Genomic DNA, 25,167 nt, shown 5'->3' with positions numbered 1-25,167 from the left:
CTGTGGCTGCCCTTTGTTCAGGGAATGACTAGGGCAGGGCAGTGGCATCAAAAGGGTTAAAGGCCTGGCCACAGAACTGTCTAGGGTGTTTGAAGTAGGGAGGGGAAGGGAAGGGCTTGAGCAGTTGAAGAGGCAGCTGGTCAGGACTGGAATGAGTGCCCCCTGGCCCCTATGCAAACTTCTGGATCATGAATAGTTGCTGTAGATGGACCAAGACAGAGGCACCCCACTGAGGTGCTGGGGGAGATCCACAGAGGGGCTGCCTGAAGCAGGACTTGTTCCCATATTGAAGTCACCAGCTGAGGGCAAGAACAGGTTTCCCATCTTCGGGACCTCTCCCAGGTCTGGTGAGTCTCTTCTTCCCTTTCTGGGTCCTTACTTGATAAATGTATGTTCCTCAGGAAGCAGAGATGGGCAGGGACTCCTCAGTCCCCCAGACTTGGCAAAAACTTACATTTTTCTCACCAATATGGCATATTCACTTTCCATTTGTGATTAGAGGGCAGTGTGTGTGTGTGTGTGTGTGTGTGTGTGTGTGTGTGTGTGCAAGTATGCAAATAGGAAGATAAGGAATTACAATAATGGCCAATGGTTAAGTAACACAACTTGTGCAGGGAATGTTTCGAAATCCTTTCTATGTTTTCTTTTTTAATCATTAGACTCTTGTAGGGTTAATCTACACAATTCCTGTATTAAATACAAGGTTTAGGGCTGGAGGGATAGCTCAGCCATTAAAGGCTAGGCTCACAACCAAAAATACAAGGTTTAAAGGATTTAAATAACTAATCTATGTCAATTAAGATGTAAGTTGTAGGACTAGGTTTCAAATTCAAGTTTATTTGCCTTTCAACTTCGTTGTGTTGTCATTAAGAGAAAGGCAAAACAAAACCCCACTACCATTTTCATTCTTATGGTGCTGGGATTGGAACCCAACTCCTCTGCAAGCCGGGTGAGTGCTCCACCATTGAACCAGGAGAGTGCCATCTCTGAACTACAGCCCACTGCGGACTATGTTATTTTTTCTTTTGTTTCTTTGTTTCTTTGTCTTTCTCTTTTGCTTTTTTTTTTTTTGAGACAGAGTATTACTATGTAGCTCTCGCTGTCCTAGAATTCACTCTCTCTGTAGACCAGGCTGACCTCAAACTCAGAGATGCACCTGCCTCTTCCTCCCAAGTGCTGGGATTAAGGGTGTGTGTCACTATGCCAAGCCTCCATTATGTTTCTAGCAGGGTGGACACCAAGAAGGGCTGCAGGATCTGGGAACCTGGAGGCGCTAACACCCCAGCATCTCTTGTGTCTTACACCATTTTCTTTTTCTTTCTTAACCCAGGGAGAGTAAATTATAAAGTGTCACATATCACTCAAACATTTAAAAGATTTTTTCCCGGTATTTTTAAAAATAATTACCAAGGATTATGGTGTAATAAGACACCACATATTCCCCTTTTTTTTGTTTTTTTGTTTTTTGTTTTTTGAAACAGGGTTTCTCTGTATTGTTTTGGAGGTTGTCCTGGAACTTTCAGTGTAGACCAGGCTGGCCTCAAACTCACAGAGATCCACCTGCCTCTGCCTCCTGAGTGCTGGGATTAAAGGCGTGCACCACCAACATCCAGTTTTCCCTTAATTTTTTTTTTTTTTTGGTTTTTCGAGACAGGGTTTCTCTGTGGCTTTGGAGACTGTCCTGGAACTCGCTTGGTAGTCCAGGCTGGTCTCGAACTCACAGAGATCCGCCTGCCTCTGCCTCCCGAGTGCTGGGATTAAAGGCATGCACCATCAACGCCCGGCAAATCTAATTCTTTATAAACTGAAAATTATACATTTAAATGACTGTGTAGAGTTAAAAAACTGTTGCAGGCCGGGGCATACGCCTTTAATCCCAGCACTCAAGAGGCAGAGGCAGGTGAATCTCTGTGAGTTCGAGACCAGCCTGGTCTACAGAGTGAGTTCCAGGACAGCCTCCAAAACAATACAGAGAAACCCTGTCTCGAAAAAACATAAAAAGAACAAAAAAACCACAAACAAACAAACAAAAAGAAGCTCTTGCACATTTATGATTCAATAAAATAAGTTTAAAGGGAAAAAAAGGAGGAACCACAGCCGGGGGATGTAGCTTTGTAGTAGGGCTCCCGAATGTCATAAAAAGGCCCCAGGCTTGAGCCCAAGGGCCACAAAACAAACACAGGACCTCTCCTTCGTCCCTGAAGCCTGGACATCCAGAGTCTAGAGCAGTGGTTCTCAACCTTCCTAATGTTGCAACCCTTTATTACAGTTCCTCTTGTTGTGGCGACCCCCAACCATGAAATTACTTTGTGGCTGCTTCATAGCTGTAATTTTGCTACTGTTATGAATTGTAATGTAAACATGTGATCTACAGGATGTGTGACCCTATGGGCTCACGCCGGCCCACTTGTTAAGAACCGCTGGCCTAGCCAGTCCTGCTGACCGATTAGGAGTTACCCACCCTGCCAACTGCCATCAGCATTCCCTGGGATCTTTTGGGTTAATTCCCTGTGTCACCGAGGCCAAAGTCTTCTTAGATGCCTCTGAACCTCAGACCTCTTGCCACACCCTTCTGGCACAGGTGCCCCGGTGCCTGCTGAGAAACTGGCAGGAGGTGGTGAGGATTGGCTGGCTGCATCGGTCTTTGCTTCCTTATCTTACACACCTTGCTGACTGGACTGGGACCCAGGACTCCCATAGGGAAGCATACAGTTACAAGCCCAGGGCGGGGCGGGGTGAGGTGGGGTGGGGAGGAAGACAGAGTCCCTAACTTCAGTTTGCAAACAAAACTTGGGAAACAGCAAACTTCCAGACTGATGTGTGAGCGCCTGAGTATCACAGACCAGAGGGTGGGGTGGTATTTGAGATGCCTGCCCGATGACCTAGAGGGGAGGAGTGTGTGGTTGGATTAGGGGCTGGGGATGCTTGACTACCTTCCAGCTTGGAACTTCTGGAATTTACTAACAGTAACGTCCACAGCTGCACCGTGGGCCCTGCCTGCAGGTAGGTATCTGTTCAGGGTCTCCCCAGAAGCTTATCTAGGTGGATGGATTTTAGCCACAGAGCTTCTGCCTGCCTTTACATAGACATATTGGTCCTTCTGGCTCTTTTTCTCGGTGCTGTATGTGTGACAACCCTTAGTGAATGTTAGTCTACAATTCTGGTTGATGGACGAAGGGGTCTCAACCCCTCAACCCTCCTCCACCACCACCATTTTGGGAACTATATTGTTCTCTGGCATTGGCAGGAAAGTCAGAGAAAGTGAAGGCTCTAGAAGGCCAGGACTCAACCAAGGCAGGCTGATGGTGAAGACAGGACATTCCTGCCACAGATAAGCTGCCTGGTGTACAGGGTCAGAAAGGAAGTGCAGACCTGGTATCTTCCTGATGCTACGAGAAATGCTCTTCTAGCCCTGCTGCTCTGTTGGACTCATGACTGTCTTAGGGCTTCTGTTGCTGTGATAACCACCATGACTATGAGCGACCTGCGGAGAAAGGGGTCATTCATTTTAAGGCTTACAGTACATCATGTGGAGAAGTCAGGGCAGGAACTTGGATACAGGAATTGACGGAGAGGCCATGAAAGAACACTGCTTGTCCCTCGTGTCTTGCTTATTCTACTTTCTGAAGCTACCCAGGACTACCAGCCCAGGGGTGGTACCCCCATAGCGGGCTGGACCTGCTCACATTAATCATTAATCAAGACAATACCACACAGGCCAACCAATCTTGTAGAGATATTTTCTCTTAAATTAAGATTCCTTCTTCTCAGAGGATTCTGGTGGTTTGGGTCAAATTGACAAAAACTAGCCTGCTAATAGCTTGCCTTTTTTGTTTGTTTGTCTTGTTTTTGTTTTTCAAGACAGGGTTTTTCTTTTTTTGTTGTTGTTGTTGTTGTTTTGTTTTTCGAGACAGGGTTTCTCTGTATTGTTTTGGAGAAGACAGGGTTTTTCTGTGTAACAAGTCTGATTGTCCTGGAGGTCTTCTGACCTCTACACGTGTTCTGTTTCATACTTGTACCCGTTTTTATGGTCTCTTTTTCTCCTACACAGACACACAGACACACACACACACACAAACAAACAAAAATTAAACAAATGCAATTTTTTTTTTTTTTTTGGTTTTTCGAGACAGGGTTTCTCTGTGGCTTTGAAGGCTGTCCTGGAACTAGTTCTTGTAGTCCAGGCTGGCCTCGAACTCACAGAGATCTGCCTGCCTCTGCCTCCAGAGTGCTGGGATTAAAGGCGTGTGCCACCACCGCCCGGCCCTAAACAAATGCAATTTAAAAATAAAGATGTGACCATGCGATAATTTAATAAGAGTAAGGGCACTTACTGAAAAACTAAACGCCTGGATTCAATCCAGGACACACACAATGGAAGCAGATAAATGATTCCCTTTTATTGCTTGGCTTGTTTTTTTCGAGACAGGGTTTCTCTGTGGCTTTGGAGGCTGTCCTGGAACTCACTCTGTAGACCAGGCTGGCCTCGAACTCACAGAGATCCGCCTGCCTCTGCCCCTGAGTGCTGGGATTAAAGGCGTGCGCCACCACTGCCCAGCGAGAAATGATTCCTACAAGCTATCCTCTGGCCACTACATTCACTCCATGGCACATGTGTGCCCACACACATACACAAATAAATATTACAAATCAGTAAGGCCAGCCTGGCAGCTCCCTGGGTAAAGCCACCTGCTGAGCAAACCTAGGGACCTGACTCAAACCCCCAGAACCCTCGGAAAGGTGGGAACTGACTCCACACAGCCCTATTCACAATAATAATAAAACATAATCATAATTAATAATAAGCCAGGAGTGGCTGGAGGGATGACTCAGTGATTAAGAACATGTCTGTTGTTCCTGAAGGTCTGAGTTCAATTCCCAGCATCCATATGGCAGCACACAAATGTCTGTCACTACAACCCATGTGATCTGATGCTGTCTTTTGGTATGCAAGTACACTTGCAGACAAAACACCCATTTACATACATAAATAAAATATATAAAAAGCCAGGCATGGTGGTGTACCCCTTTAATTTCAGTACTTGCGGAGCAGGTGCAGATGGATCTATGTGAGTCTGAGGTCATGCTGGTCTACATAGCAAGTTTCTGCACAGCCTGGGCTACATAGAGAGACCCTGTCTCAAGAAATAAGGGGCTGCACCAGGCAGTGGTGGCGCACGCCTTTAATCCCAGCCCTCTGGAGGCAGAGGCAGGCAGATCTCTGTGAGTTCGAGGCCAGCCTGGACTACCAAGCGAGTTCCAGGACAGCCTCCAAAGCCACAGAGAAACCCTGTCTCGAAAAACCAAAAAAAAAAAAAAAAAAAAAAAAAAAAAAAGAAAGAAAGAAAGAAAGAAAGAAAGAAAAAAGAAATAAGGGGCTGGAGAGATGGCTCAGTGATTGAGAGTACTGGCTGCTCTTCCAGGGGTCCCAGGTTTGACTCTTAGCATCCACATGGTGGCTCACAACCATCTATAACTTAGACTTAGGGGATCTGATGTCTTCTTCTGGTTTCTGAGGGCAATATGCATGCAGGCAAAACACCCATACATATAAAATCAAGGTTAAAATAATAATGATGATTATAATGATGTTGATACCTAAGTGTAGTGACACATGTCTTTAATCCCAGTACTCTGCAGGCAGAGGCAGATGGATCTCTGTGAATTCAAGGCCAGCCAGGGCTACAAACTAAAACAAGAGTCATAGGAAAAAAGCAAAAAAGGCTAACCAGCTAGATGAATAGATAGCAGGACATCTGGGTGTGGTAGTCATGTGTACTTTGGAGGCTGAGGGCAGTGAGTTTCCATAAATTTCTGAAATGCCTGGGTGGCATAGTGAGATCCTGTCTCAGAACACAGAGTCTGGAAGGTAGCTGAGTGGTGGAGTTTCTCCTAGCACTGTGAGGCCTTCAGTCTGACACGCAGCACTGTAAATGTACCGGACAGATCTGGCCTTGTCAGCCACAGTTTGCCATAGCTGTTCTCAAAGAGCCTCCCCACTACCCCTCCCTTTCAAGGAACAGGCAGGCTGTTCCTTTCTGTTCTTGATAACTTTTTGTTTTTGCTTTTGTTTTTTGAGGCAGGGTTTCTCTGTGGCTTTGGAGGCTGTCCTGGAACTCACTCTTGTAGACCAGGCTGGTCTCAAACTCACAGAGATCCTCCGGCCTCTGCCTCCTAAGTGCTGGGATTAAAGGCATGCACCACCAACGCCCAGCTTCTTGATAACTTTTTAACACAGTGGTGGTAGCCTCAGGCTGTGACTTTTTATTCTCCCTCTCTTTGTCAGATAAACAGTGGGTCACCTTCATGTGATGCCTATTTCTACTTCTGACTTAGGTTGTGTTTTAGGTCTTCATTTCAGTAAGCCCAAAATAACAACAACAACAATAGCATGTATTCCTAGCATGTTAGTTACGTTACATTAGTTGCATGATGTATATTATCAATCAATCTCTCTCTCACTGAGATAGGGTTTCTCTGGCTGTCCTGTAACTCTCTAAGTAGACCAGGCTGGTCTCGAACTCAACAGAGATCTGCTGGCCTCTGCCTCCCAAGTGCTGGGGAAAGGTGTGCACCACTATGCTCAACTTATCATCAATATCTTTTTTTTTCTTTTTTTGGTTTTTGGAGACAGGGTTTCTCTGTATTGTTTTGGAACCTGTCCTGGAACTCGCTTGGTAGACCAGGCTGGCCTCAAACTCACGGAGATCTGCCTGCCTCTGCCTCCCGAATGCCCGGCATCAGTATCTTAATATCCTTGCAAGGCAGATGTCTTACTTTCCATTCTATTGCTGTGAAGAAACAGTATAACCAAGGCAGCTTATAATATTTTGCCCAAACTCTGAACCCCAAAATCACCAAGAGACCCAATCTGATGCAAGAGAAAAGTAATCAATTATTGAGTTAACTGTATTAACTCAGGTCTTCTCTGTGTTCAACACAGCCGGTAGAGCAAGAAGGGTCCAGAGGGACCGTGAGGCAGGGAATATATTGGGGTAGAGCAAGGGGAATGTCTGGGGGGGGTCTGCTAGTTCCATAGCAACAGTTCCAGGATTGGTGCGCCTCTGAGGTTGGGCAACCTGCAGGAATAGTTGCTATGGCCTAGAGGCCCTCCCAGGGCGGTTGCTATGCTCTGCATTCCACTGTTACTGTAAAGCACCTCCAGAGCCTTCCAGCTAACTTCTGATTGGTTCCTTGCCACAAGGAGGTATCTGACCTCCTAGTAATGAGGACAAGGTCAGGCAAGGTCGGAAGCTCTCGGCACATGCTGCTGAGTCAGAGGCCTACATCTCGCTGGGTCTTTTCTGCAGCCTGTCATGGCTGCCAAAGCAGGGGGCTATATGAGGGTCTGGTCCTTTTAATAAAAGAAAGCAGTTAATTGGGATTTGCTTACATTTTCAGAGGTGAAGCCTGTGATCATCATGGCAGGGAGTGTAAGCGTTTCGTCGGGATGGGTCAGGACAGGATGGAACAGGAGTGGGTCAGGTATTCTGGCACTCGGGAGTCACAGAATACCCAGTGTTACACAGCTCAGGTGGAAAGGTATCCTGGAGCTCGGGAGCCAAGGATACTGAGTGTTACACAGCTCAGGTAGAAAGGTATCCTGGAGCTCGGGAGCCAAGGACCACCACGGGTTGCAGTAAGCTTGGCAGCTTACAGCCTTGCCTCAGAGAAAGGCTTCTCCGGTGTGTCAGCTCCGCTCCGGCACGGCAGGACAGGGTCTTCCAGCTGGGGATGTTCGCCTAGTGTAGCAGTTTTGCTCCGCAGGAGGTTTCTCGGGCGAAGTTGCTACAGTTCAGCTCTGCTCCTGGAGAGCGGAGAGCAGAGAGCAGGGAGCCGGGAGCAGAGTGTAACAACTCCGCTCTGCCAAGGAAGGTTTCCTGGGCAAGTGTTACAGCGCTGCTCGCTCTGCTCTGCTCTGCTCTGCTCTGCTCTGCTCTGCTCTGCTCTGCCCAGGGTCGCCTCTGCTTGCTCTGTGGCCGCCGCAAAAGAAGATCTTCACCCGAAGCTCATCCAAAGGTGTTTATTGGAAGACAGCTGGACCAGCCAAGCTGAACATACACAGGGTTTATATAGGGGTTCCTGGGGTTGGGGAAGTTTTTCCAGGGTAGGGATTGGTCCGATTTCAGTGCTGAGCTCAGATTGGCTAGAGCTCTGCTCCGGGATTGGTTACTTTTTTACACAGGATTAGGGTCAGATTTGGCTCTGGTTTCAGGGCCAAAGTGTGTTTCTTTCTCTGGTCCTTTTTAGCCTTTTGGCTCCAATTTTAGGGCCAGGGTACATTTCTTTCACTGACTCTGATTCCAGGGACAAAGTGTGTTCCTTTGGCACTGGTTTTAGGGTCAGGGTACATTTCTTTGGTTCTGGTTGCAGGGCCAAAGTGTGTTTCTTTGGCTCTGCTCAGGGTGTGTTTCTTTGACTGGTCCCTTTTCCCTACATTCCCCCCTTTTTTGTTTAATAAAACTGGGGTTTGGAAAAGGGGCGGTGTTATCATTAGACTACTTCCTGCTGAATGGGGGCGTCGAGGTTCATGGGGCAATCTTCATCTTTGTCCAGATGTGTCCAGGTGTTGTAGCTTTCTGGTTCCTTAGCTAGGGGCTGATAACCCTGTAATAACAACTGGTTGAAAGTTTGGTTAGAAATTTTTTGAACTTGTTGTTGAAGGAATCTAGACAAAAAATTTATAAGACAGGGTGCCACTAGTAGAATTAAGAAAACAGAGAGAAGAGGAGTTAGAAAAGGTAGCATCCAGTTCCATATTGGATTATTAGTGATCCACTGGCCAGAGCTATCAAGTTGTTCTTTATATTTTTGAAGGTCTGTTTGAAGTTGTTGAATTTTATCCTTTACTATTCCTGACTGGTTAACATAAAAGCAACATTCTTCCCCGAGAAAGAGGCAAAGTCCACCTCTTTCTGCTGTTAGTAAATCTAGTCCTCTCCGATTTTGTAGTACTACAGCAGATAGGGAGTCTATCTGACCCTGAAGGGTGAGGATGGTTTGAGCTACCTGTTGGAAATCCTGGATGAATTGTGAGGAAAGCCTATGGTACATCGTTAGGGAAATAGTTAATCCTGCTGTTCCTGTGGCCACACCTGCAGTTATGCCCAGAGCTGCCAGGAGGGGTATGATCTGAATTGCTCGCTTGTCATGTCGTCCTGCTATAAACTTAGTGATGGGAATTGGTAGGGGCTCTTCACCAGGTATCACTCCTAATTTAGGGAAGAGGAACACCAGGGTACATGTCCCAGACCAACTGGCAGGCAGGCAGTGGTATACCTGTGTGCCACAGAGAATCGACGCATTGTGAATATTTGGACATAGGGGCTGTGTGGTAGTATTAAGCGTTATGGTATTGTTGCAGTCTTTAGAATCTAGAATGCCCACAAGGTGTGTTCCTGCTGAGCTAAAGCAGTCTGAGATACCGAAGAGAGAGATGTGGGAGAGATAAGGGGTGGTAGTAATGTTTGGCTCAGAGCAGTTTAGAAGTGGCAAAGTGGGAAAATCTGTTAAGACAATGGGTGAGGCCACAAAGGGTGGTTGTGAGTTTGACCCAGGAGGGACACACAACCAGCATTCTTCAAAGCGGTTAGGCAAGACATTATTTAATAGCTGGTATGTAGAGATTAAGGTTTGAAATAAGAGATGGTATGACAGGTGTAGGAAGGAGCTGCCATCCGTATACCATGTATAGGTGGCTTGGGGTAGAGCTCCCTCATGTATATGTGTAGGATGAGGTAGTAACTCTTCTAGGGTCTCAATGTAAGAGTGAGATGGGGAGTATTTTGAGACTGGTTGGGGGAGAAGATTTGAAATATTAAGAGGTGGGCATGGCTGAAAGGTAAGTGTTGTATCCTCTACTAATGCTACCTGAAGGGAGAGAACTCTGGAGGGGGGTAATGTTTGGAGACCCTTATATGTTAGAAGATGGGACAGGTGGTGAGGAGAGAGGACAGTAGTAGGAGACCCAAAGGTTAACTTCTTTGATTCTCGTATGAGGAGTTCAGCTGCAGCCAGAGCCCGCAGACAAGGTGCCCAACCTTGGATAGTGTGGTCTAATTTTTTTGATAAGTATGCGACTGGTGCAAAGGAAGGTCCCAGTTGGTGACCCAGGACCCCGAGGGCATATCCCTCTTTCTCAGTAACATAGAGAGAGAAGGGACGTGTTAAGTCTGGAAGGTGTAAGGCTGGAGCCTGTAGGAGGGCCTGTTGAAGCTGACGAAATGGCTTGGTAACAGGTGCAAGGAGAGGCTCATGTGATGGGCCAAGGGCTGCCTGATACAGAGGGCGAGCAAGAAGGGAGAAGGAAGGAATCCAAGAACGTAAGAAGCTGGCCATTCCTAGGAAGGATAAGATTTCATCCTTTGTGGTGGGGACTGTAAGTGATTGTATTAGGTTTTTTCTATCTAGGGTAATAGCCTTATGAGTTGGAGTAATAGTTAGTCCTAGGTAAGTTACCTGAGGAATGGACAGCTGGACCTTAGAGGGTGATACCCTATATCCTCGGCTACATAGAAAATTTAACAAAGTAGATGTGTCGGCCTGGCTTATTTCTAGGGATGGACTACAAAGGAGAAGGTCATCTACGTACTGTATCAACTTGGATTTTGGGAGAGACAAAGAGAATAAATCAGAGGCTAGGGCCTGACCGAATAAATGGGGGCTGTCCCGGAACCCTTGAGGTAGGACTGTCCAAGTAAGTTGTGTAGAAATGTGAGTGTCTGGGTCAGTCCAAGTAAAGGCAAAGATATTTTGTGACTGGGGGTCCAGAGGAATAGAAAAGAAGGCATCCTTGAGATCAAGGACAGAGAAATGAGAAGTTTTTGAAGGGATGGTGGAGAGTAGAGTATAAGGATTGGGAACTATAGGATGAAGGGGCACTACTGCTGAGTTAATAAGTCGGAGATCCTGAACCAGGCGGTAGGTTCCATTAGGTTTTTTGACTGCAAGTATGGGGGTGTTGAAGGGGGAAGAAGTGGGGCAAAAAAGACTTTTTCTCAGGAGGTCAGAGATGAGAGGTTTGAGTCCCCTGAGACTTTGGAGTGAAAGTGGGTATTGAGCCTTAGTTATATATTTGGCAGGGTTTTGTAGTCGGATGATTAGAGGGGTGTGATGTTTGGCTATAGAGGGATTTTGGGTGTCCCATACCTGAGGATCTACCTGAGAGGATGGTAAGGGAAGAAGTGTGTCAGACTGTGTGGTTTGTAGGAGGAGGAGAAGGGGAACAGCTGGCAAACCTGAGGCCAAACGGATAGGAGGAGCAAAAGAAATGGAGGCTCCCACTTTGGCTAAAAGGTCCCTTCCCAGCAATGGGATGGGACAGGTTGGTATCACTAGGAAGGAATGAGTAAGGGGGATACCCTTAAAGATACAGTTAAGTGGTGGGGTTTGTTGGGCCTGATAGGGCTGTCCTCCTACTCCGACAATAGAGGAACAAGAAAGAGTGGTTGGTCCCCAAAAATTTGTCAAGACTGAAAAAGTGGCTCCAGTGTCCAGGAGGAAGGAGATAGGCCTCCCTGATACTATGATAACTACCCGAGGCTCCCTGTCGGAGATGGCGGTGGTCAGGCCAAGGGAGCCCGGGCCCCATCGTCAGTCATCAATGGCCAGGCCAAGGAGGTCAGTTGAAGGGCGATCTGGGATTGATGTCCCCATGCTGTCAGGAACATGGGGGCAATCAATGCTCCAGTGTCCCTCTTGATGGCACCTTGGACATGGTCCTGGTGGTTTACGAGGGTTTGGACAGGCCCGGGCCCAGTGGCCTTCCTGACCGCATTTGAAACAAGGACGTAGGAGCCTTTGTCCTTTGGGAGCCTGGGCTTTCGTTTTGGCTGGCCAAGAGCTTTTAGCCATCATCAGGTATTTTTGTTTTTGGGCCTTTTCATCCCTTCCATGGTACACCTTGAATGCCACATTTAGGGCTTCTGACTGTGGAGTTAAGGGGCCCTTTTCTAGACGTCTGAGTTTGGCCCTAATATCAGGGTAACTTTGGGAAAAAAGTAGGTCATAAGGAGTTGGTTTCCATCTTGAGTCTCAGGATCCACATTGGTGTATTGTAAGAGGGCCTTTGTAAGACGGTCTAGGAATTGGGATGGGTTTTCATCCTTGTCCTGGATGACCCTTTGGATCCTTTCATAATTTACTGCTTTAAGAGCAGCCTTACGGAGACCAGCCAGGAGACAAGTTAAAAACCGCTTCCTAGCTAGGATGCCCCCTGGGGTATTGTAATCCCAGTCAGGCTCCTGGTCAGGAACTGCCATAGATCCAACTGGGTAGGTATCATCAGTTTGATGGATGTCATCTGCATAGATTCTAGCCTGTTCCCAAACTCGCCTGCGTTCCTCAGGGAGGAGATTGTTGGTAAGAATCATATAAACATCATGGAAGGTAAGGTTATAGGACTGGGTAATATACTGGAATTCTTTAATAAAGGTGGAAGGGTTGGCACTATAGGATCCCAATCTTTTGTCTATTTGGGAGAGTTCAGTCAATGAGAAGGGGACATGAACTTTGACTAAGCCATCCACCCCAGCAACCTCTCGCAAGGGGAGAACTGGAGCTGGTTTAGGTTGGGGAGGTAAAGGGGGTGGTCCCTTAGTGGAGCGGGACCGAGTAGTGGGAGGACTAGGGACTGTTGGTGGTGAGCTGAAGGAGGGTGCCAGTGAATGCTGACTAGGGTGACTTGTCACTGAAGAGGGAGGAAGGGAAATCGGAGGGGCCAGCACAAGAGGGGGAGCTGAGGGTTTTGTTCGACGGGGAGAAGGCTCATTGGCTGGATCAAAAGTAGTAGAGGGATCATCTTGTTTAGACTTCCTAGCCAAAAGGAGTTGAGTGGGAGAGCATGAGGCACAGAGAGAAGGCTTGGAGCGTAGCAGAGAGAAAGCCTGGACATAGAAAATCTCCTTCCATTTCTCCAATCGCTCACAGTAGTTGTAAAGGTCCCGAATAATATTGGGATCGAGGGTGCCATTACGTGGCCATTTGGACTGATTATCTAAATGGTATTTAGGCCAAATTTTATTGCAAAAGCGAATAAGTTTAGAACCCTTTAGTTCAGGTGTCAGGTGTAGAGACTTGAGGTTTTCTAGGAGGCATCCCAAGGGGGAATGGGAGGGTACGGATGACACGGTTCCCATGGATGAGAAGGAAAAGGTCACTGCAGCCTGTAGTCAAGGGCGTCCCCAGGACTCAGGGAGGACCACCGAAAGAGGACCAAGCCGTTCAGAGGGTCGTCACCCAACTCAACGGGGGTCAGGCTTAGCCCGGCTAAGCCAGAAGAGACTCGGCGCCTGGTACCAGGGCTTTTCTAGAGGCCAGAAGGCGTAGACGGAAACCGAGCTCTAAAAGGGTCTCATCCAAAGGAAAGGGTCAGGATTGGAATCGTAGAAGCCGCAAGGGCCTAGAGGAGCTGTGCAACGACAGCCAGCTCCAAGGGAGGAGGTCAGGAAGGGACGCAATGACCCGGTGGGGCCTAAGGAAACTGCAGGATTGCAATTTCAAGGGTGGTAGGCTGGGGTAAGGTGAGGAGGGTCAGCTGTAGCCTTAAGGGCCTTGGCTGGGGTACCTCCGTCTCTACAAGTATCCCTGACTTAGGGAGCTGAAGGGGAGACTTACCCAATCGTTGATGGTGGATGTAGTGTCAAGCGATTGGTGAGCTGGAAGGCGAGTCTGCTGCAGGCCAACTGGAGATGAGAGATAGGGTCCCAGTGCGGCTCAGACCACGAAGGGGAGCACAGGCACCAGGAGAGCCTATCCAAGTCACGGGTAGACTGAAGATGAGGGATAGGATCCCAGTGCGGCTCAGACCATGAAAGGGAGCACAGGCACCAGGAGAGCCTATCCCGGGTTTCGGCACCAAATGTAAGCGTTTCGTCGGGATGGGTCAGGACAGGATGGAACAGGAGTGGGTCAGGTATTCTGGCACTCGGGAGTCACAGAATACCCAGTGTTACACAGCTCAGGTGGAAAGGTATCCTGGAGCTCGGGAGCCAAGGATACTGAGTGTTACACAGCTCAGGTAGAAAGGTATCCTGGAGCTCGGGAGCCAAGGACCACCACGGGTTGCAGTAAGCTTGGCAGCTTACAGCCTTGCCTCAGAGAAAGGCTTCTCCGGTGTGTCAGCTCCGCTCCGGCACGGCAGGACAGGGTCTTCCAGCTGGGGATGTTCGCCTAGTGTAGCAGTTTTGCTCCGCAGGAGGTTTCTCGGGCGAAGTTGCTACAGTTCAGCTCTGCTCCTGGAGAGCGGAGAGCAGAGAGCAGGGAGCCGGGAGCAGAGTGTAACAACTCCGCTCTGCCAAGGAAGGTTTCCTGGGCAAGTGTTACAGCGCTGCTCGCTCTGCTCTGCTCTGCTCTGCTCTGCTCTGCTCTGCCCAGGGTCGCCTCTGCTTGCTCTGTGGCCGCCGCAAAAGAAGATCTTCACCCGAAGCTCATCCAAAGGTGTTTATTGGAAGACAGCTGGACCAGCCAAGCTGAACATACACAGGGTTTATATAGGGGTTCCTGGGGTTGGGGAAGTTTTTCCAGGGTAGGGATTGGTCCGATTTCAGTGCTGAGCTCAGATTGGCTAGAGCTCTGCTCCGGGATTGGTTACTTTTTTACACAGGATTAGGGTCAGATTTGGCTCTGGTTTCAGGGCCAAAGTGTGTTTCTTTCTCTGGTCCTTTTTAGCCTTTTGGCTCCAATTTTAGGGCCAGGGTACATTTCTTTCACTGACTCTGATTCCAGGGACAAAGTGTGTTCCTTTGGCACTGGTTTTAGGGTCAGGGTACATTTCTTTGGTTCTGGTTGCAGGGCCAAAGTGTGTTTCTTTGGCTCTGCTCAGGGTGTGTTTCTTTGACTGGTCCCTTTTCCCTACAGGGAGCATGGCAGCAGGCAGGCAGGCATAGTTCTGGAGCAGCTGCTGAGAGCTCACAACTGATCCACAGGCAAGAGAAAGAGAGAGAGAGAGAGAGAGAGAGAGAGAGAGAGAGAGAGAGAGAGAGAGAGAGAGAGAGTGTGTGTGTGTGAGAGAGAGAGAGAGAGGGAGGGAGGGAGGGAGGGAGGGAGAGAGAGAGAGGGAAGAAGGGAGAGAGGGAGAGAGAAGGAGAGAGGAAGAGAGAGAGAGAAAGAGGGAGAGAAAGGAAGAGAGAGAGAGAGGAGGACCTGGTGTTAGTTTTTGAAACCTCAAAGCCCATCCCCAGTGACACACTTCCTCCAGCAAGCCACACTTCCCAATCCTTCCTAAAACAATTCCACCAACTGGGCACCAATTGTTCAAATACATGAGTCTATGGAGGAGGTCATTCTCTCTCTCTCTCTCTCTCTTTCATTTTTCAAGACAGAGTTTCTCTATGTAACAGACTTGGCTGTCCTAGAGATCACTCTGTAGATCAGGCTGGCCTTGAACTCACAGAAATTTAATTCCTGAATGCTGGGATCAAAAGTGTACACCACCCAGCTAGGAATGTCATTCTCATATTTTCTGAGCAGCAGCAGCAGCAGCAGCAGCAGAAGAAGAAGAAGAAGAAGAAGAAGAAGAAGAAGAAGAAGAAGAAGAAGAAGAAGAAGAAGAAGAAGAAGAAGAAGAAGAAGGCAGCCCAAAATCACGAGGGTTTCTAAGGTTATACTTATAAATCTAATGGACTTCAAACCAGATACACCTGAAGAAAGCATGGGCTTGGCTTTGAGCTACAGTGCCCCCTGCTGCTCATAATTACTTTATTACCCTAGTACCCAAAATATGTGAGTCCGTGGTGAGCAGCCTGGTTAATGCAGGTCTCTAAAGGGAGAGGTAGAGATGGGCTGAGGTATTAAGAGACAAGAGGATAAATCAAATGACTGCTTATTGTTTTTTCTCCTGTTCTTCCCGCTTCATCCCAGGCACCTGCTTCAGAATCTTCTAGTTCTGTTTCTCAGTGAAGTGACTTGATATGATCTCAGTGCCAGAGTCCCAGCCTGGACTGTTGCCTTGTCTCTTGAGGCATTTCCTGAGCTAAGAGGTCAGGGGAAGATGGGAGGGGGCTGGGAGTGAAAAAGAGAACAGAGAGAGCCAACTCTGGGAAGGTGTCTTCTGGCCTACAAATGTATACCATGCCACACAAGTATAATCAAATAAGCGAACACACTTATTTACCCACACATACCGCAGCACGTGTGCAGGGCAGAGGACTTTTGGAAGTCTGTGGCCTCCCTCCACTGTAGGATCCAGACATGGACCTCAGCTATCAGGCTTGCACACAAGCTTTTACCCACTAAGTCTTCTCATATAGACCCTTTCCCTGTTACTTTATCAACCTGGAAGCGTTTCCCTTCCCGTGGCCTAAGCCCAGCCACCGCGCCTCCCAAAGTTAAACTGCTCCTCCTGTTCTGCTTTCTGGAGACTCCCACTAGCGATATGCACTCGCTCCACTGGTAGACAAGACATTGTTTCAGCTGCGATGGTGGCGCATGCCTTTAATCCCAGCACTCGGGAGGCAGAGGCAGGCGGATCTCTGTGAGTTGGAGACCAAAAAAAAAAAAAAAAAAAAAAAAGACATTGTTTCTTTGCTTGCTTGTTTGTGAGACAATGTCTCACTGTGTAGCCCTGATTGTATGTACACAAAGCTGGTCTTAAACTCCCAGAGATCTGCCTCTGTCTCCTGAGTGCTGGATTTAAAGGTGTACACTACCTCACCCATTCTGGGTAAAGACTTTTGAAATTTCTCTTGTAGCATTTGGGAATTATGAAGGCAGTTTTGAATTGTTCTTTAGTCTGAGAACATGTACACACACACACAGGAACACCTAAGGACAGAAACAGTATCTGCTTTTCTTTTTTTTTCAGGGGAGGTGGGGGGGGAGTTTGAGAGGGTTTCTCTGTGTAGCCCTGGCTGTCCTGGAACTGGCTATGTAGACCAGGCTGGCCTCAAACTCACAGAGATCCACCTGTGTCTGCCTCCCGAGTGCTGGGATTAAAGGTGTGCGCCACCACTGTATCTAGCTTTTCTTAGCATGGCTTTCTACCATATAGATGCACTATGAATGGGATAATAATGAGCAAACAAGAATGTCTTTTAAAATGTTTCATTTTGGCTGGGCTTTGATGGTGCACGCCTTTAATCCTAGCACTTGGGAGGCAGAGGCAGGTGGATCTCTGTGAGTTCGAGACCAGCATGGTCTACAGAGCTAGTTCCAGGATAGTCTCCAAAGCCACAGAGAAACCCTGTCTCAAAAAAAAACAAAAAAAAAAGTTTCATTTTGAAACAAGGTCTCACTGTGTAGTTTAGGCTCACTTCCAACTGACTTTATTGCCCACAGTGGCCTTGAACTCTCAGTTTCCCTGCTCTGCCTTCTTTTTTTTTTTTTTTTTCGAGAGAGGGTCTCTCTGTATTGTTTTGGAGACTGTCCTGGAACTAGTTCTGTAGACCAGGCTAGCCTCGAACTCACAGAGATCTGCCTGCCTCTGCCTCCCAAGTAAATAAATCTTTTAAAAAAAGGCATGTGCTACCACTGCCCTGCTAAGAACAGCCAAGTTCTGCACTCAACCTTGCATGCAGTTTCCTTAAACCAGGCATCCTCCGACTCTGCCTCAGCTGAGTGAGGGGTAGGGGATGTTCAGTGGGACGCTGCCCTTTCTGCCTTTCATCTCTCTTTCTTCCTCTCTTTCTTCTTTCTTTTATTTATTTTTTAAGATTTATTTATTTTGGGGGCTAGAGAGATGAGAGATGCTCTTCCAGAGGCCCAGGGTTCATTGTCAGTACCCACATGGCAGCTTACAACTGTCTGTAACTCAGTTCCAGAGGATCTGGTACCTTCACACCAGTGCATATAAAATAAAAGGTTAAATAGATTATTTAAAAATATTTATTTATTTTATGCATACCTAAATGTTCACCTGCACACCAGAAAGACAGCAACCATGTGGTTGCTGGGAATTGAACTCAGGTCCTCTGGAAGATCACCAGTGCTCTTAACCTCTGAGCCATCTCTCCAGCCCCTTCTTTCTTTTTTCTAAGATAGGATCTCACTATGTAGTTCTGGCTGGCTTGAAACTTGCTACAGGAAGGCCAAGCCAGCTTCAAACTTGCTAAAATCAGCCTACCTCTGTTTCCCAAATGCTGGGATTAAAAGAATGTGCTACTGGCTCAGTCTCTTTCTTTCTTCCTTCTTTAAAAGACAGGGCCTCATTCTCAGTCCATACTAGCACAAAACTCACCGTGCAGCCCAGGTTAGCCTGGCCCCAACTCAGCGCCATTCTCCCACCTCAACCTCTTGAAGGTCTGTGGCACTACATCTGGTTCCAAGGTTCTAGAATTCTGCTCACCTTTCTCTTTCTTCTCAATTCAGAGTTGTCTCCGTGTACCTTCCATGAACAGATCGGCCTCAGAGGAGTCCCTCGTAGGTGAAGACCCAGTGCCCCAAGGTCACACTCAATGCTGGCTGCCTGCAGTTGAACCCAGAGAGCAGCTGGAGGAAGAGGAGGATGAAGAAGAGGAGGAGAAGAAAGAAAAAGAGGAAGACAGTGATGGCTTCCACACCTCACCCCTTAGAAGGTCTGGGGCTTTCAGAGCCCATAGCCACACCAGTGATTCCTTCAAAAGGCACAGTTGGGGACCTGGCAAGGAGTTCCAGGACCCTGTGAGCAGGTGAGTCCTCAGGGGATCTCCTGAGCCTCCCTTCAGCATCTCTAAGCCTTGGAGAAAGTGTTTAGAAAGGCACATCCTGGTGTCTTTACCCCCCAACCCCCCCCACCCCCCCACCCCCGTGATCTCTCTGGAGAGACATGGATCTCTGAGGAGTGACAGGAGTTCAAAGCTCTCCTGGAGACTAACAGCTTGGCTTGTGATGAGCCCTGGGGAGGACAGACACCACCTTCTAAAACAGGGCTCTCCACAATGGTCCTCACTCCTTCCCACCCATCCACAGGCAGGTGGGGTGGTAGAGGGTGGGAGGGAGTACTGAGTGGGCCAGTCCCCTTTGAGTTTCACGGTCCCACTCAATGGTGGCAAGAAGACTTGGAGATCATAATACCTAGCCTCTTCTTCTTTTTTTTTTTTTTTGTTTTTGTTTTTTTGTTTTTTGGAGGCTGTCCTGGAACTCACTTTGTAGACCAGGCTGGTCTCGAACTCACAGAGATCCACCTGCCTCTGTCTCCCAAGTGCTGGGATTAAAGGTGTGTGCCACCAACGCCCGGCTACCTAGCCCCTTCTTTTTACAGAGAACTTCAGAGACTTCTTGAGGGACGTTGGTAGTGCCTCCCCAGGCTTCTGTCACCTTGCTGGTTCCAGGCCGAGGCAGACCCATGTCCTGGACACAGCTGCAGCCAAAAACAGTGTAGTTTTATGTTTATTAGATTGTCCATTGTTTTTTGTTTATTTTTGAGACAGGGTTTCCGGTAGCTCAGGCTGGCCTTAAATTCCTAATTCTCCTTACCCCATCCCAAGTGCTGAGATGACAGGCATAGGCCACCATGCCTGGCTGGGGACAGCCTTTGCTCAGAGCTCTGCACATGCTTAGCAGGCTTGAGGAGAGGGACCCTTGTCTTCCCTATCTCCTGGAAAATCCCTGACCACTTCCCCAAAATAGAGGAAGTAAAAAAAGAGAAGGTCGGGGGAGGGGGTTAGCCATGTGAGTCCAGTGTGAGCGGTCATCCCCAGGGCCAGCTACCACCAAGGCACAGACAGTCTCTTGACTTGGGTATGGTCTCCTTAGACAAGTCCTCAGCTCTGGTGAGCAGTTCAGCATTCTTCAACTCTTGGGCATGGACAGAGAGGGTTTGCTGACTGAGGGAGATGCTCCCTGTGGCTTTGTCCCAGCACTGGTTTTGTGAGAACTTGGTGAACAGCAATGCCTTCCCACAGGCCTGGTTGAAGGCACAGTGCCTTGAGTACCTTTGGTGATGCCTGCCTACAGTTTCTCTGGATTCTAAGGTGTCCCCCATCCTTCATGAGCAGACGTTAATTCTGTGCCTCAGGTGCAGAGGGAAGGAGTGCTGGCCTCACCATCTCTAAGTAAGAGGAGAGAGAGGTTGGCACCAAGACTTCAGCTTTCCCTTCCCCTTTCCTTTCTGGAGGGCACTTTGCACCAGCAGGGGCCGCTCTTGTCTGAAATCAACTGTGCCAGCATCGAGCTTAGTTTGAGTTTGAGCTGTGCCTATGCTAACAGGAAGGGCTGGGCTGGGGGCAAACAACAGGGCTGGGCCAAGGAACTGTTCGTTCCCGGTGCCCATCACTGACTACTGGCTACAAGGGCAGTGGTGGCGATGTGTGTTTCAGGAGGAGACTGTACTCATCGGAATGCCCAGGTTCCCAGGAAGACCCCTTTCTGCAGAGCCACGAGGAACTGGACACTTTTCTGGGAGAACAGCAGCAGGGTGGCCAACCCTCCCACCCGGTATGAGATAGACCCCGGCCAGGCCACTGCCTGGCTCACCCCCACCTCATCCTCCCCTGCTAGCAACCACTCTGTGCGTCTTCTGTTCCATCAGCTGCTGAGTCTCTCTGTGCCCGGACCTGGCTCTGGCTCCATCTGGGCCCGGCTGAATCTGTCTTCTGTGACCCTCTGTCTGCTTCCCTGAGTCTGTGTGTGCTGTGCCCTGAAGCTCTTTCTGTAGCACTGTTTCTTCTCTTCCATGGCTGTCTCTCTGTATTGACGTGGGTATTTGTCCCCTCCCTTAGTTATAAGACCTCTGTCCTTTGGTGACTATGACTACTTCTTTCTGTGTGCCCCACATTTCCCAGAGTTGGAACTGACCTTACTATTTGTCGGAGTAGACTCAGCATCTGGTACCCTGAAAGACACAGCAGCCCTCAAAATGAGATCTTAACAGAATAGCGATTGAAAAAGGATACAGAACCTCGAGTGTAGGTGGTGCTGGGGTTTTGGGCTTTAATCCCAGCAATAGAGGAAGGGTGGAAAAGAAGGAGAGAGGAAGGGAGGGAGGATGAGGGAAGGAGAGGAGATGCAGCAATTGCTCAGCTTTCTGGATGAGGGAGTACAACTGATGAGGGATTCCAGGATCTAAGGACACAGGCTTGAAAGGAACCTCTGGCCCCACAGTCAGTGTCCTGCACTCCAGAGAGAGCCTCGAGTGACTTAAGATTCCCTCCTGCACTCACTCCCCAGCTGCCCGGGACAGGACCTCTAACCTGACCCTCACTGTGTCTGGGGGGAAGAAAGGGCTGGCTGGGAGAGAGAATGTAGCCAGCCTCCCAGGCCAGTAGCAGGACCCCATCTTATTCCAGCTCCTGTTTTTCTACACCCACACTTCTGAAAGTTTCCTCCCGACCCCCCATTTTAAGTGAGAGATTATAAAGATCAGGCTGCCACTCCTAGACCTTCCTCACTTAGCAGCTGATGCGCTTACCCCGTCTTCCCCAAATCAGAAATAAAACTGCCTTATGGCTGCAGTTATTAGAAGAATGGCATTAGGCTTCCTGACCCAGGGCTGCCAGGAGGTGAGTTCAGTAAAGAACGGTGTTAAAGCTGCCCGATCCAGGATCTGGCACAGGAGATGAGCTCTCTTCCTGAGTCTCTCCCTTTTTTGCTCAGTCCCTCCTTCCTGCAATCTCCTCTTACTCACTCCCTTCTTGGTATTATGATTTCTTCTCTCCCGCTCTCTCCTGCTTGCTCCTGTTCCTGTGTTTGTTTCCCCTCATCTAATCTTTTTTTTTTTTTTTTTTTTTTTTTTTTTTTTGGCTTTTCAAGGCAGTGTTTCTCTGTAACTTTGGAGCCTGTCCTGGAACTCACTCTGTAGACCAGGCTGGCCTCGAACTCACAGAGATCCGCCTGCCTCTGCCTCCCGAGTGCTGGGATTAAAGGCATGTGCCACCAACGCCCGGCTCCCCTCATCTAATCTTTAAGGACTCCCCTTAATATTCTCCTTGCCTCAGGGCTTGAGGTTCTTGTTTTTCTTTCTTGTGGCATTCCTCCAAAGCCTGTAGACCAAAAATCCAATTCTCCGGGGCTAGGTAGCAGATGCAGACAGACATGTCAGCAAAATCTCATCCCAAAGTTGATCCTTTCACACTGTAAAGGAATTTATGGGGTGTGTGTGTGTGTGTGTGTGTGTATGTGTGTTCATGCGCATACACATGCACGGGTACACATGCCTGTGCATGCAATGCCTGGTTGGTTAAAGGGGTGCTGGAATCTGAATTCTGGGCCACTCACTCTCCTGACTGCACAGCCACCTCTGTGGCCCTAAACTTCTAGTTTGTAACTTTGTCTTCTGCTCTCTGGCTGACTACAGCCACTAATGTGCTCTTGCATTTTTCCTTTGCTTTTGGTTTTATCTGATTCTTTTCTTTTATGTGAGCTAGATCTACTTATATAGCACAGGCTAGCCCTCTCAGTTCTCCTGCCTTGGCCCTTTCTAGCTCTGGGATCACAGATACACACCACACCCAGCCCTTTCTGTTTTGTTTTTGTATCTTGAGACTATGTAGCCTTAGCTGGTTTGGAGCTTGGCAAGTAGACCAGGCTCACCTCCAACTTGTGACGATTTTCCTGACTCTTAAGTGCAAGGATCATGGGCATGAACCACTACCCCCAACTCTGGCTTTATTTTATTTATTTATGTATTTTGTTGTTGTTTTGTTTTTCGAGACAGGGTTTCTCTGTGGCTTTGGAGCCTGTCCTGGAACTCACTCTGTAGACCAGGCTGGCCTCAAACTCACAGAGATCCACCTGCCTCTGTCTCCTGAGTGCTGGGATTAAAGGCGTGCGCCACCAACACCTGGCTCTGGGTTTGTTTTTTAAAAATAAAATATTTACAAGATTTACAAGTACCAAAACCAAAACAAACCAAAATACTTCCCATCCCAAGACATTATCAATACCTTCATCCCTGCAGACTGCTGACATATACTTCCCTCCCTTCCTTCCTTCCTTCCTTCCCCCCTTCCTTCCTTCCTTTCTTCCTTTCTTTTATTATTTTTGTATTTTTTTTCGAGACAGGGTTTCTCTGTGTAGCTTTGAACTCACTCAAGATCAGGCTGGCCTCGAACTCACAAAAATCTGCCTGCCTCTGACTCCTGAGTGCTGGGATTAAAAGTGTGCACCGCCACCACCCAGCTCTTTCATCTTCTTAAAAAAAAAATATATATATATATATATTTGTTGTTGTTGTTTTTGGAACCAGCTTGGTCTGTAAAGGCCTTCCGGAATTCCTAGGCTACCTCTGCCTCCGAGGTGCTGGGATTAAGCGTGTGTGCCACTAGGCTCAGGCTATTTTCTTTTTTTAACATCTGTTTGTTTTATGTGCCTGGACAGGCGCACGCGGGCCACTGTGTCTATGTGGAAATCAGAGGACAGCTTTCAGGTGTTGACTCTCTCTATTACACAGACTTTAAAAAAATTATTTTATGTCTATGGGTGTTTTGCCTGCACATATATTTGTGTAGCATCTGTGTGCCTGGTGCGTATGGAAGTCAGAAAAGGGTGTTGGATTCTCTGGGACTGAAGACAGTTGTGAGCTGCCATGTGGAGTCTGGAACTGAACTCTGGAAGAGCAGCCATCTCTTCAGGTCCCCTCTCTGCAGGCTCTGAGGCTCACACTTAGGTTAGCAGGATTTATCCACTAAGTCCCCTCCCAGGCTCTCCCTCTTCTTCCTGTCCTTCCTCCCATAGGTAGCGGTGTGATTATTGTCATTTCCCTTTAAACAGTTATCTTTGGGCGGTGGTGGTGCACACTTTTAATCCCAGCACTCGGGAGGCAGAGGCAGGTGGATCTCTGTGAGTTCAAGGCCAGCCTGGTCTACAGAGAGAGTTCCAGGACAGCCTCCAAAACAATACAGAGAAACCCTGTCTCGAAAAACCAAAAAAAAAAAAAAAAAAAAAAAAAAAAAAAGCCACAGAGAAACCCTGTCTTGAAAAACCAAAAAAAAAAAAAAAAAAAAAAAAAAACAAACCAAGGTTTCCAGGGACTAAAATTTACAGGGTGCACTCCACTCATGCCTCCACCTCCCAAGCTCTGGGATGATAGGCAAGGAGAACCACTCCAGTTTTCTGTGTGGACAGACGCTAAGACTTGATTATACTGAATAAGCACTCTGCTGGCTGAACTACGCCCTTAGCCCTATACTTTCCCCCTTAAGTTTATTATTAGGGAGGACATAAATGGAGGTCAGAGGACAAGTCTGTGATTTCATCTTGTTCTCTTCTTCCCCCTTCCATGGACTCCAGGGATGAGGCCCAAGTGCAATGCTCACATAGCATTTACTTGCTGGCCACTCGCACCAGCCTCCTTCCATTTTGATTCCTTCTCCTCTTCCTCTTCCCCATTTCCTCCTCCTCCTTCTTCTTTCACCTGGATGTAGCTCTGGCTGTCCTGGAACTCGCTATGTAGACCAGGCTGGCCTCAAATTCACAGAGATCACATTCACTCTAATCCCTGAGTTCTGGGATTAAAGGCGTGCACCACCACAACTGGCTTTTTTTTTTTAAATGTGTGGATGCATGTATGTGGGTATGTGCAAATGATCACTGTGCTTGAAGAGGGCAGAAGAGGCATCGGTTCCCTGGAACTGGAATTAAGGTGGTTATGAGCTGCCTGCCCTGCCCAAAGTGGGTGCTGTAAACAAAACCCCAGTCCTCTGAAAAAGCTGTCCGTAACAACTCCTAACTGAAAGCCTTCTCTCCATCTCTAACTTTTGTTTCTGTTCTTTCTTTCTTCTCCCCCCTTCTCTTTCTCTCTTGTATGTGTTTTGACTCTGTCGATGAACAGTGACAATAATCTAAATGCATTATTTGTACGGCCTGGCTATCTGCTGCTGAAGCATCTGCAGGGACCACAAGCGTCAGCATTGAACCAGCTCAGCCCATCTGCAAGTCTCAGGAGCACCCGAAGCCTAAATTGTAGTGGTGCATAATTGTTTTATCTAAAAGATTACTTTTAGATTTTTTTAAAGATTTTATTTATATATACATATTATTATATTATTTATTATATATACAGTGTTCTGTCTGCACACCAGAAGAGGGCACCAGGTCTCATTATAGATGGTTGTGAGGGCCGGGCGTTGGTGGCACACGCCTTTAATCCCAGCACTCGAGAGGCAGAGGCAGGCGGATCTCTGAGTTCGAGGTCTACAGAGTGAGTTCCAGGACAGGCTCCAAAACAATACAGAGAAACCCTGTCTCGGGGAAAAAAAAAAAAAAAAAACATAGATGGTTGTGAGCCACCACGTGGTTGCTGGGAATTGAACTCAG

General features: G+C 47.9%; 1 protein-coding gene across 4 annotated transcripts in view; it reads left to right on the top strand.

The window, feature by feature from the left end:
• Positions 1-215: 215 nt before the first annotated feature.
• The window catches only part of Arhgef2 (Rho/Rac guanine nucleotide exchange factor 2), a 60,008-nt gene continuing 35,056 nt past the window's right edge, over positions 216-25,167 (top strand). For 2 of the 4 annotated variants that reach the window (XM_040752455.1, XM_040752454.1), the window contains exons 1-3: positions 15,488-15,598; positions 18,333-18,602; positions 20,232-20,349. Coding sequence is in view for 1 of the 4 variants with exons in the window: in XM_040752457.1 (XP_040608391.1) it covers positions 18,325-18,602; positions 20,232-20,349 (396 nt within the window). In the remaining 3 variants the exon portion in view is untranslated. Of the gene's footprint in view, positions 348-15,486; positions 15,599-18,303; positions 18,603-20,231; positions 20,350-25,167 lie in introns of those variants that run through there. The other 2 variants (XM_040752457.1, XM_040752456.1) reach the window with 2 other exon arrangements.

This window comes from Mesocricetus auratus, unplaced genomic scaffold (genome assembly GCF_017639785.1).
Source record: "Mesocricetus auratus isolate SY011 unplaced genomic scaffold, BCM_Maur_2.0 Super-Scaffold_100009, whole genome shotgun sequence".
Lineage (NCBI taxonomy): Eukaryota > Metazoa > Chordata > Mammalia > Rodentia > Cricetidae > Mesocricetus > Mesocricetus auratus.
The sequence above is the reverse complement of the archived record's forward strand: the minus strand, read 5'-3'. Positions and strand labels throughout refer to the sequence as shown.